The following is a 12510-nucleotide window of genomic DNA, read 5'->3' on the forward strand; positions in this document are numbered from 1 at the left end:
GGACCTCCCTACACCTAACGATTTGAATAGTTTAAACACTTGGAATTCATAAAGTTTGCTATATTTTAATCAAAAATAGTAGATCTTCAGCTACTTTTTAGTCATAAATTATGGCTCCTTATAATACAACTGATAAAACAGGCATCATCCTAAAACCCAGTTATATCACCTTCCTAATCCGAAAAGCTTTACTATATTTTCAGACCACAATAACCGAGAGTTAAATAAATAATTTAGTTTTTAGAACCCAAATAAAAATCTTTTATAAAACCATGAAAATGGTAACTTCCCAATTTGATTTAAATAAATTAAAATATTTTGTGTTAAATTTTTTTATTGCGAGAGTTTATGGGTTTGTATTTGGATATGGTGGAGAGCAAGTGATGTTTATGGGGTTTGCAGGACCGTTAGGGATTTCGATTGCGTTGTCCAGGACGGCTTAGTACTCCTCGTCCTCTCCCAGCTCGGTGGTGGAGTCGATGCCCACCTCCTCGTAGTCCTTCTCCAGGGCAGCCAGATCCTCGCGAGCCTCGGCGAACTCGCCCTCCTCCATGCCCTCGCCCACGTACCAGTGGACGAAGGCCCGCTTGGCGTACATCAGGTCGAACTTGTGGTCCAGACGGGCCCAGGCCTCGGCGATGGCCGTGGTGTTGGACAGCATGCAGACGGCGCGCTGCACCTTGGCCAGATCCCCGCCAGGGACGACGGTGGGCGGCTGGTAGTTGATGCCCACCTTGAAGCCCGTGGGGCACCAGTCGACGAACTGGATGGAGCGCTTCGTCTTGATGGTGGCAATGGCCGCGTTCACATCCTTGGGCACCACGTCGCCGCGGTAGAGCATGCAGCAGGCCATGTACTTGCCCCGCCGGGGATCGCACTTGACCATCTGGTTGGCCGGCTCGAAGCAGGCGTTGGTGATCTCCGCCACGGTCAGCTGCTCGTGGTAGGCCTTCTCCACGGAAATGACTGGAGCGTATGTCGCCAGCGGGAAATGGATGCGTGGGTAGGGCACCAAATTGGTCTGGAACTCGGTCAGATCCACGTTCAGGGCGCCATCGAAGCGCAACGACGCCGTGATGGAGGAAACGATCTGGCCAATTAGGCGATTGAGGTTCATGTAGGTGGGTCGCTCGATATCCAAGTTGCGGCGGCAGATGTCGTAGATGGCCTCGTTGTCGACCATAAACGCACAGTCCGAGTGCTCCAGCGTCGTGTGGGTGGTTAAGATCGAGTTGTACGGCTCGACGACGGCTGTGGAGACCTGACAGGAAGTTCGGGAGCCATTAATTAATGTATCTTTCCAAGACTAATTTCCTATGACGCTAATGAAAACTGTTTTCCAAAATGTAGAAACAAAATAATTTACTACTCCTACATTCTTAAATGAGTAAGTAGTCTCATATTATATTATATTACGTGATTATTCGTTATATTCTCTTCTCTGTAGAAACAAAATAATTTCCTACTCCTACATTCTTAAATGAGAAAGTAAGTTTCATATTATTATATTATATAACGTGATTATTCGTTATATTCTCTTCTCTTACTTACTGCTAGGATTTTAATAAGTTCTTTACTTCTAATTTAGTATTTTTTTTGTAATAAACCCATATTTCCTGTTAAATAAACTTACTTGTGGGGCTGGGTAGATGGAGAACTCGAGCTTCGATTTCTTTCCGTAGTCGACGGAGAGGCGCTCCATGAGCAGCGAGGTGAAACCGGAGCCAGTGCCTCCACCGAACGAGTGAAAGACGAGGAAGCCCTGCAGTCCGGTGCACTGGTCCGCCAGCTTGCGGATCCTGTCCAGGACCACGTCGACGATCTCCTTGCCGATGGTGTAGTGACCACGGGCGTAGTTGTTGGCCGCGTCCTCCTTGCCGGTGATCAGTTGCTCCGGGTGGAAGAGCTGGCGATAGGTGCCCGTGCGGACCTCGTCCACCACAGTGGGCTCCAGATCCACGAAGACGGCGCGGGGCACATGCTTCCCGGCTCCTGTCTCGCTGAAGAAGGTGCTGAAGGAGTCGTCGCCACCGCCCACGGTCTTGTCGGAGGGCATATGGCCGTCGGGCTGGATGCCGTGCTCCAGGCAGTAAAGTTCCCAGCAGGCATTACCGATCTGGACGCCAGCTTGTCCGATGTGAACAGAAATACATTCCCTCTGGAAGAGAATTTAAAATAGAGTGAGTCATGTCGCAGAAATTTAAATATTTCTGAAGTCCCATATGGGTTATCCGCTTTTGAGTTATTGCATGAGCAAGCAGAGCAAAAATATTATTTGACCATCTGCCAGAAAAAGTTTTGATAACAAGTTTAAAAAAACGTATGATTTTAAATAGTTTTTAAAGCTAAAAAAAGAAATTTTGAAATTTTTACAATACAATACTAAAAATTTAAATCTTTAAAACAAAAATTAAGTGCGTTTATTAAATACAGTTTTATGTTCAATTCCCAGGATTTTCAAGGACCCATAATGATTTTATTTTATAATCCACTTGAATCCTGCACAGGAGTACTTAGTAGTGTCCTCGTTCGAAAAATCCCATTAGATCCCGCTCGGCAGTGTGAGTATGCTTACCATTTTAATAATCAAGTTTGGATGAACTTTAACACAGCAGATTTAGCGTACGAAAGTCCTAGCACTTGTCTGTGATGCGACGCAGCTGGGAGTCAACTAACCGAAGCCCGGCGATACGCGTTCTTTTATAAGCCCCCAAGACTTCGGTGTGCGGCGCACTATGTGTGGATATGTTATATGAACTGTGCCCGCGTTCATCGACTTAAGTGCCGATCCGAACCAGACCCACCCAACCCGACCACACATGCTCAAGATGTCGCTTCTTGATCGAATTTGTTTTCTTTTCGTGTGTTTATGGATGGATAGAATTCTCATATTGTTCTTTGGATTTTGCAGCTGTAAGTTGATGACAATGTTTAGGATTGATTATGCACCCGAACCATGTTTTGACTTGGGAATTGTTGTTCTGATTCATGAGGAAATTGTTGTTCCTGTGAAAATTTCGAACTTAAAGCTTCCAACATATGCACTCACCTTATTATTCTGTAACGCAATATTGTTGAGTTCTCCAGAAGAAACAGAAAAATGAAATGAACTGCAGAGTACTCGCAATATCTTTGGTGTGCACTCAACCAATCAGAAATTGACATATTGGAAGTGTATACACAATTAAAGATTTCTATAGTACACTCCCAAAAAATTAAATATAATTTGTCAGACTTCCATGACTAATTTCAAATTGAGAACATTTAGTTCTGATAAAAGCAAAAACAATCTGTTTGGGGAAATAAATACGCAAGCAGAAAGTGTATTTTCTGAACAAATGTTCTCGCACTCGATTAAAACATCCATTTACTTTAATTTATTTTTATTTATAACTTAGATATTATAATACTGCTCACAGTAGTTTTACACTAAGTTCCTAATATATATGGTATTTTTAAATATAAGTATTATGTAAGTTCGACCAGTATAAAATCAAATATTTTGAAAATAAATGCCGGCCAGCGTTGTAAAAATTGGGACCTATACCTTTGCATAACACTGGGTTAGTTTCGATTTGAGCAAGTTATACAAAAAGCGCCTATCATCACGAACGTACAGACATTATTTTGAATGTACCGAAAAAGCTGCCTTGGCCTCCTGGGCAACTGTTTGATCAAATTTTATTTGACTAAACCTATTTTTGGTTCTTAAAACATACAAATTGGCTAAATTATCTGAGACTATAGTTGCCTAGGAATGTGGTTCAGAATTATGGGTATCTGAGTTGGAATCTTGGAATACATAAAAACATATAACAATAATTTGTAAGTCTTTTCACTTATTTTAACAAAACAATGGTCGCACATGGGTCACCGCATACATTTTGAAATATCCTTATATTCTGAAACACTCAATGAGCTGAAGAACAAAACCATTTCTACATATTTGCGCTTTAAATAAACGTAACAACGAAATCATCTTAAATATCGAACGCAGTCTATAAATTCGTTTGACGCCAGTATGTAGTTGAGATATTTAAAAACTGCTGTAAAAATATTTGCATTGGCCACAGGAAAACCTCTGTTCTGCATCGACAATCAAAGAGTTAAAACCTGTTATTATTTCACTGGATATTATGTTGGTTTCGTACAACTTATAATTAACAACGTTTAAAACTACACTCATTTGGCCGAACATAATTGATCTCTCCAGAATATTGTTAATCATAATAATGAAGTGGTATAAAAGATTATTCTATTGAGTTTCGAAATGCAGAATACAGAAAATTGTAAGTCCTAATCACAGGGGCGTGTCGAAAACCCTGTGGAATTTCTATAGTCATACGGTGCTGTCGCGCTTTATCATTAATGGAGTTTGGACGGTCACCTCGTCGTCGGAAAGGTTTTGCTCGGCGGAGTGGATGCCATCGCTGGCGATTCCGATGCAGACCCTGCCGCACTGGGCCTGGTTCATGTGGTGCAGGGCGATGGTCCTGCCGTGGGCATGGGGCTGGGGCAGAGTGTTCGACGACGAGGCCATCGAGCTGGTGGACGCCAGCGAGGGCGAGGGCGCGTGTCCATGGAGCGGCTGCGTCGGCTGGTTGTGGCCACCCACGTTGACCCGGCCCTGCGGAAAGGTCAGCTGGTGGAACGTGGAGGTCGGTCGCGCCCCGGTGATGTTGCAGTTGTAGTTGTTCCACACGTTCTGCGAGGACTGGCGCGGCAGGGTGCACTGCGAGATCGAGTTCGAGTAGACGTGGGGCGTTACGTTCTGTAAGGGTTTAAAGGGTTCCCCATACTTGGCAATCTTAGTTCCTACGAAACACTATATATTTTACGTACAATTGATATTTCTCCCACTTGACTCTGGGCCTGGGCGTGCATTCCACTCCGCAGGGTGCAATACCCCATTCCATGGGAGGCTCGCAAGGATATCTCGGCTGCTGTCAGATGTTGCTGCTCATTAACGAAAATTCCCCGGTTGGGACTGCGATTCGTGTCGATGGTCGAGATCTGCTGCCTTTTCCTGATACTTTCAGCCTGGAATTATGAAGATTATTAATTGTTATTTAAAATACCTAAATTCCTGGCTATAATTTACATTGCATACACTAAAGATCTTGATTAGCTTGTTATTTTTGTGGTACCCTAAAACTCCTGCAAAGATCTTTATATCTGTAAGTTTTTGGAACACCCCGTGTTGTGTATCCCAAATCTGAGTTATCTGTCGCAAGTAATACTACACCTTATCCAATTATAAGGTAAACTTTTAAAAAATTATTTTTATTTTGACTAAACAAAAAATAAAATGTACTTCTGATCGAAAAAAGTAAAAGTTTATGTTCAAATACTTAGCACTTTTAAATCGTTTTTGATGACTTTTTGATTTCAAATATTTTCAATACGTATTTAAGGACTTTTACAACTTATAAGGAAGCACCACAATCTGCAATAAATAAGTAATCTTACCTGTTCATCGGGCTCAATGGATTCAGGAACCACATCCGGATTCTTTTCGTCGCAGTCGTCCACATCCTTGCTGCCGGAGCTTTTGTCACTTGGTCCTGGCGATTCATCTCGGGATATATTCTCATTGGACAGTTCCTTTTGGCGCCTTCGCGAAGAAGCGGTGCAGGGTATTCGAAGTGCCAGAATTATGGCCAATACTGCGACGAGCACAGCTAGGGTTAGGCCAATTGTTAGGGACATCACGGGAGAAAACAACAGCTCTGCACGGAGGTTATGAGCTGTAAATGTCATAGAATATGAATTTTTTAAACTAAAATTGTACAGATGGGATGAATAAAACTCACTCTGTTCCGATGTAAGCTGTTTTTCGGGCATTCGAAGCATGGCCGCATTTACTATTGCCGGATCAGACCGTCCCTTCGTGTTGAACGCGTAAATATTTAATCTATAAATGCTTCCTGGACTTAAACCAGGAACCGTGAACTTGGGAATGGTCGATGTTATGTTGGCTTTAATTTCCTGAAATAGAAAAAATATTTAAATTGATAAGTTAAATCAATTTAGGGAGCTTCAATTACTTACTTGAGTGTAGGAGTCCAGCAGTTCCAAGTTGAAGTTTTGGGGCAAGCCGCCGTTGAAACCATCACTGCAGGTCACGGTCAACGATGTCATGGATATATTGTTTACAGTGCAGTTATGAACTTTTTCCGGACGACCTGGGGGTAGAAATGTAAAACAATTAGTAAATAATTCCAAAGAATTGAGAGCCCCAACAATGCGCACCTGCAGCTATAATATGGAAGACACATGGTACTCGCTGTTTACCAATCTTGTTGGAAGCCAGGCATAAAAGGGTTCCATAATCCAGTTCAGTTATAGGAGTGTAGGTCACAACGGAGGTGGTGCCTAAGGATTAAAATTGCTAATCACTTTAAGCCTATCTAATAAGTTAGTTTAACTTACCCGAGCGCAGGATATGATTGGTGGCCACGTCGATGCTCTCGGCCGAATTATTGAACGTCCAGCTAAACTCAACCTCTCGCGGATTGGCATCCACGGTGCACATGACCTTGGCGTCCTCCTGCTTCGCTATCCCATACACCTTCTTCTGGTTCTGGGCACACGTGGGGGCGTCTATAAAACAGGAACATAAAGAACATGCCATAAAAACATTAATTATCTCTTAAAGCCAAAATACAGGTGGAATAGGTAAGGTAAGCGCCACTGATGACATTTTTATTTATGCATTTTGAAATTTGATTTTTTAGGGTACAATTCTGCATTTTGAAATTTGATTTTTTAGGGTACACTTCTGTCAGCGGGAATAAAATTATGCATTCAGCCGGTCATAACTAGGTTAAGTAAAGTCAGAACCCGGAAAATGGTGTGCTTTAAAGCTTATTGAGCCAATTAAGGGGATGAACCCCGGGTTTTCGATAGACTTACATAGGATATTTAGTGGAAACGGAGCACTGATTCCTTCGCCCTCGGCATTGAACCCCACGCAGGAGTAGTTTCCCGCAGTGGCCCTGGTCACACCTTGCAGAACTAAGGAGTGGTTGCTGATGATGACGCCTTGCGAGATGTTGTGTGACAGAGGTTGCTCCTGAAAAGGGGTTCAGAATTAAAAAATCATCATTGCAAGGGGTGTCCCCAAACTCACGTTATGACGCCACTCGATGCGAAACACATTTGGATGAGCCATTACCAAACAATCGAAGTACACGTCTGTGCCCTCTCGCAGGGTGCTCGGATCCAGAGAGGTTCCCAGCCGAACATACGCTTCGGGGACATCTGAAAGCCAGGCATGTGTTAGCTTGAACCGAAAGTCCTTGTTCCCCATTAAAACCTACATTGTATGTCCAGTTTCCAGCCATCTTCCAAGGGCTCGGAGGGCACCGCGTGGTTGTAGGCCTTGCAAGATAAGTACTTCCCCGCATCAGATTTGCTCAGACTGATTGAAAGAGTGCTCGTTGTCTGGTTGCCATCGCTCGAAGTCTATAAAACAGTTCACTTGGGGTAAAGCTATGCCGGGCGGTTAATTATGGCAGGGTGTTCTTACAGTTTCGGTGGTCTTCTCCAGCCGAATGCCATTCTGCCACCAAGTAATTACGGCAGGCGGTCTGGAGCCAGCACTTTGGCACAGCAGATCGTATCTTCGGCCAGCAGACAAAGGCTGGTGTGCCCCCAGTAGGCGGATGTTTAAAGGGGCAACTGGAAGCAGAGGAAATGTTTACATATTCACTTTTGTAGCACTGTAGCATATATTTTACATTAAAGGGTGAAATATCTTTCCATAACTTACAATTCATGTCGATTTGAACCACCGCCTCGACAATGGGTGCTCTGGGGTGACTTGAAGCCCGGCAGGTGAGGCGCGAGTTAAGATCCTCCCGGCCCAGAGATGGAAGAGTTATTTCACACTCTATTATTTTTCCTCCGGCTAAGTGAGCTAGCTCGCAGGGGATTTCTAGACCATCACGGTACCAACTTATAGTGGGAGTTGGGTAGCCTAAAACAGAACGTTTAGTTACCATTGTTAGTTAGCCACTGTTACTTTTAAAAGGCGAGGGATGGGGATGTTTAGCTTTACCACAAACGTCTAGTTTTATTTTTATAAAATACATGACATGAACATGTTTTTATTGACCCCTTGGCCACCTACCTCCAATCACTTGACATTTCAGTGACACGATGTCGCCCTCGCTATATGGTCCCACCACCGTAGAACGCTCAACATTGGAGCTGTCTCGAATAATAACTTGCTTTGGGGGAGCTGGGGAAAAAATGGGAATCGTTGTAATCATTATCCCCAAAAGTACTAGTTGCAGGAACTCATCAAACGGGTAACGACATCTCCGAACTATGATTATGTTCGTTACAAAAGGGGACAACACCAATTACTCACATATGACATTGAGCTTAATTCGGCTGTTTATGGTCTGCGCCTTTAGGAAATCTACTCGACATCTGTAGGTTCCAGAGTCGGACGCTTGCGTATTTTGAATTGACAATTTGCCCGGTTCCTTGTCAAATATGAAATAAGCTCTGTCTCCGAAGACAGACTCATCAGACCATCTTTTTGGGGCTTTGGACACTCCCGCTCGAATGTCGATGCTAAATAGGTGAAATATTATTGTAGTAACTATTTGTATGTGTATAACTTAATGAAAATACAAAAATTGAAATAAAAATTATTATTATGCTGGATTAACTTACCTGTATATGGGAGTACCCTTATCATCTCGGTACCACAGAACCAACACAGGTTCGTCGCCATCATATGTCGTTACATTGCATGGAAGATAAATATTTTCACCAACCAGAGATTCGATTTGGTGAATTGGTACTGGAAAAATGAAATTAAGATATAACCAACCGGTTGTTACAATCCATTCCTATGATTTAAGGGAAAGGTTTCTCGACATTCAAGGTAAGCCGGCTCACCGAAAAACAAAACTATATTAATGTGTAACGATGATAATTCAAGTAAGAATACAAGCGAATATGTTATAAATACAAAAACAATTCAATATTTTGGCATTTCCCCAATTTATTTAATACACAAGTCACTTTTTGCCGAAATGACTTTGACTTTTCCCCCAATTTACGCCCCAAATGTGAGAGGAAAGGTAATTGGAGCCTTGGGTTTGGACTCACCATCTTTACTCCCGTCGCTGGATGCTATGAGGTGAAGTGCCAGCATAAAAAGCAGCAGTAATTCCATGTTGCGTGTTTCTGAATAGCACTAGTTAGTTGCCAATTGCGATTATTTCATGGTTTTCATAGTCCACTTTTGCACTTTTTCGGACTGGTGTGTTTAATTGGGTAAGAAGTTACATTTTATCATCTGAGTTTTCACGGAGGATGAGCACACCAACACTCGCGTATGAACACTCAATTACACATCTACACGGGATATAACATTGTATGTATAACACATAGGTTTATATATTTTGCAGAGGTTGCCTATAACTAGGTTTTCGGTTAATACGTTGGGTATATTTAATGGGACTGCCTATCAATAACCACACTGAAAACTGGTAAATTAAATGTTTCAGACTCTGCGAATGGTCACGGATTTGATTTTATTTAATGAACGAGTATGTATGCGCGTACGTCTTTTCCTATGCACTTGTATATGTTTGCCAAAATTCCAGGATACACTTTACTATTGCTTATTTTCATATGTGCACGTTCGGGGACTGGGATCGCACACAAACCAAGTGTATTATTCGATGCTGGATTGAGTGGACAATTTTGGGAAAAACCAAGTCGGAAAATAACGAGCACTGGCAGAAGTTATATTACTTTTCTAGCCGCGATGCGAAACTAACACGTCGAAATTCCATCGCACTACACCTGCAAACCTGGGCTAAAAAGCTTGTCGGCGGGCGCATGCGCTTCGCAGGGAGCTTTTGATGTAAACATTGCAACTATGACCTTTGTACATGTGTATGTACGTGCATCCGCTTGTCTCGCTCAATAAAATCGTCCATTTTTATTCCAGTTATGAGTGCTATCTAGTCGGCTTCAAGGCGTAGAACTGGAGAAGTATGAATTCAGAAATGTCACCCCAATTTTTAGGGCTCCTTAGCCAGTTCTTATGGCCACTTCACTCCACTATAACCCTTGTCGGGTTTATCTATTTTAAAAACAAGCCCGGAGCCGAGGAGGCGTGCAGGTCCGACCTTATAATGTACGCCACGGTGTACACATACAGTGAAAGCTCTCCGGGCGGACAGCTGCATCGCTTCTCTCTAGGCCTCTCGCTCAGATGAACGTCTTATCCTTTTGCCGGACAAAGAAACTAAAACCTCCCGAGTCCGAGTCCGCCCAATGTATCTAGTTTCATTTCACCTACGAGTACACATATCCCAAAGTTCTAAGACGGAGGATAGGTTCAAAAGGGGTGGTGGTCCAAAGAGGATGGGACTTAAAGGATGTCCTGGACCATAACCGTTACGCGGGTTGAACATTTCTTCCGATTTAAATAAATTAAACATATAATATAATATTTAAAGAATAGTTGCTCTTAGCAAATGAGATGAGAACTTGGTTTAAATTTGAAAACGGAGATATATTTTCACTCGTTATTTATTTATTATTTCTTATTATTTATTTCTCAACTCTTGTATGCTTTTTGAGATCGATCTCTAAAGCTAATGTTAAATGGTGTTTATAACATTTACAATTTTAATAAAATGCTCGAAACGTGTATACGTGATAATTTTAAGGATGTTGCTGAAAGAAAAAAGGTACAAACATTATTTTACAACTTATATTTTAAAATTAATATACAAAACTAATGATCAACCATGATTATGACATTTACTTATTATTCCACACTAATAAAACGGTCGAAACACTATGTTATTGTTACATTGTATTATTATTTAATGCTGACGTTAAGGTTATTCCCAAAATAAAAATGGATCATACAATATTTCTAAAATTTCAAGTAACCCTTAGCAAATTTTTTTTAAACTGGACTACCGTGATTGCCTTAAAACAATCGATGGTGCCGGCCCAGTGACTATCGATAGCACCGTCGATGCTTTAACATGAACTGTGCAGTGCGCCTATCGTAATCGCCTATCGATATCTACACACTCTTGTTTTTTACTTTAATGGAAATTCTTACGCCGCTTTAATTAAGATAACTCACTTAAATAGAGACCAACTGGCACGCGGGTACAATGGTGAACGACTCTGGTCTGTCGACAGTTGACGACTTGGAGCAAAAACTGAACTCGGCCAAGCAGTCGCTGCTGATCCTAAATGAAAACATTCGCCGCATTGCTGGTCGCGTCCCCAAGGATTCCCAGCAGAGGTAAGGCCTGCAGTCAGCCCCAAGTGCAATTAAATGTAATCCCTTTGCCTTGCAGATCGGAGAAGTTCAAGTACACCCACGATGCCAAGAAGAACGACCACAACGGCGATAGACCTTTTCCCCGGAACGGACCAGGTGGGGTCTTCAAAGACAAGCGGCGGATGTACGAGAGCAAGAACCCGATTGCCCGCTTCCCCATCGAGGAGAACGAGGGTCGGCCGCCGAGGATAAACTCTCGGGTCATCCGGGAAATGCCCACCAAGAAGGAGGTGGTCGAGGCGCAGGGCACAGACTCCGAGTCGCGGGCGCGGAATCGCCGGATGTTCGGATCGTTGCTGGGAACCCTGCAGAAGTTCTGCCAGGAGGAGTCGCGGCTGAAGAGCAAGGAGGACAAGAAAGCCGAGATCGATAGGAAGGTGGAGAAGCAGGAACTCCAGGAAAGAGCCCTGCTCAGGAAACAGCGAGAAACGCTATTTTTAGACAGGAAAAAAAAGCAATTCGAGATCCGCCGACTGGAGTACAAAATGGCCAGAATGAAGGATTTTAAAGCCTGGGAAGCCACCATGACGCATGCAAAGAATCACATTAGAACTAAAACGAAACCACATCTCTTCTTCCGGCCAAAGCACCATTCCGCCCGAACGGAAAAGCTTTTGAGCAAAAGTAGAAGCGAGGCTGATGTCTTCATAGAATTCAGGCGCGAAGAACTGGAAGTCGAGCTAAAGAACTTGGAAAACATGAATTTTTCGAAGATGGACGACGATAACGCCATGGATGAAAGTTTCTACGAAGAGCCCGATGAAGTTCACTTGGATAAGTGTAAGTAAACTAAAGTCTACCCAGAAGTTTATAGAGATCGAATTGTTTTGTAGAGTAAAGCGGGGAAATTTTCTATCCGTGCAAATAGCCTTTAAAAGTATTTTCTACTTATGTTTCGTTTGAAACCCGGTTATTTCACGCTTTAATCAGAAGCAAAAATAAAACGATTTCTAAATGTCGGTTTTTTTTAAAGTTTATTAAAGTCTCTGATTACATGTTTCGTTTGTTTTAATATAAAACCTTCTATATCTTTTGCAGCTTTATTATATGGTAAATGAAGTTCGTGAAAATGAATGATGCTATTTCTAGGAATAAAGGATTAAAACCAATTCGATTTATTAAATTAAATGCAAAAAATTGTTTTATTTTCTCCAATCGAATGGAACTTT

General features: G+C 42.4%; 3 protein-coding genes across 4 annotated transcripts; 1 reads left to right on the forward strand and 2 right to left on the reverse strand.

Annotated features, from left to right (window-relative positions):
* Positions 1 to 322: 322 nt before the first annotated feature.
* LOC108031913 (tubulin alpha-2 chain) lies at positions 323 to 2693 on the reverse strand. Its single transcript, XM_017105681.2, has 3 exons — positions 2576 to 2693; positions 1634 to 2158; positions 323 to 1261 (listed from the first exon to the last, which is right to left on the reverse strand). The coding sequence occupies exons 1-3, from the start codon at positions 2576 to 2578 to the stop codon at positions 440 to 442; spliced, it is 1350 nt and encodes a 449-aa protein (XP_016961170.1). The 5' UTR covers positions 2579 to 2693; the 3' UTR covers positions 323 to 439.
* Positions 2694 to 3366: 673 nt separating this feature from the next.
* On the reverse strand, positions 3367 to 10089 carry LOC108032135 (hemicentin-1). 2 transcript variants are annotated; one of them, XM_050889266.1, is made up of 17 exons: positions 9693 to 10089; positions 9130 to 9444; positions 8689 to 8818; positions 8378 to 8586; positions 8135 to 8245; positions 7775 to 7981; positions 7532 to 7683; positions 7323 to 7467; positions 7133 to 7263; positions 6916 to 7075; positions 6433 to 6603; positions 6253 to 6375; positions 6052 to 6185; positions 5814 to 5988; positions 5470 to 5747; positions 4843 to 5040; positions 3367 to 4771 (listed from the first exon to the last, which is right to left on the reverse strand). In XM_050889266.1, the coding sequence occupies exons 2-17, from the start codon at positions 9194 to 9196 to the stop codon at positions 4340 to 4342; spliced, it is 2823 nt and encodes a 940-aa protein (XP_050745223.1). In that variant the 5' UTR covers positions 9197 to 9444; positions 9693 to 10089; the 3' UTR covers positions 3367 to 4339. The 2 variants fall into 2 exon arrangements, with proteins under 2 accessions (XP_050745223.1, XP_016961459.1); XM_017105970.3 differs by having other exon boundaries at positions 9130 to 10089.
* A 967-nt stretch (positions 10090 to 11056) lies between these two features.
* LOC108031078 (pinin) lies at positions 11057 to 12469 on the forward strand. The gene is made up of 3 exons (XM_017104284.2): positions 11057 to 11302; positions 11358 to 12121; positions 12380 to 12469. The coding sequence occupies exons 1-3, from the start codon at positions 11169 to 11171 to the stop codon at positions 12397 to 12399; spliced, it is 918 nt and encodes a 305-aa protein (XP_016959773.2). The 5' UTR covers positions 11057 to 11168; the 3' UTR covers positions 12400 to 12469.
* Positions 12470 to 12510: the final 41 nt, after the last annotated feature.

Source organism: Drosophila biarmipes, chromosome 3R, assembly GCF_025231255.1.
Source record: "Drosophila biarmipes strain raj3 chromosome 3R, RU_DBia_V1.1, whole genome shotgun sequence".
NCBI lineage: Eukaryota > Metazoa > Arthropoda > Insecta > Diptera > Drosophilidae > Drosophila > Drosophila biarmipes.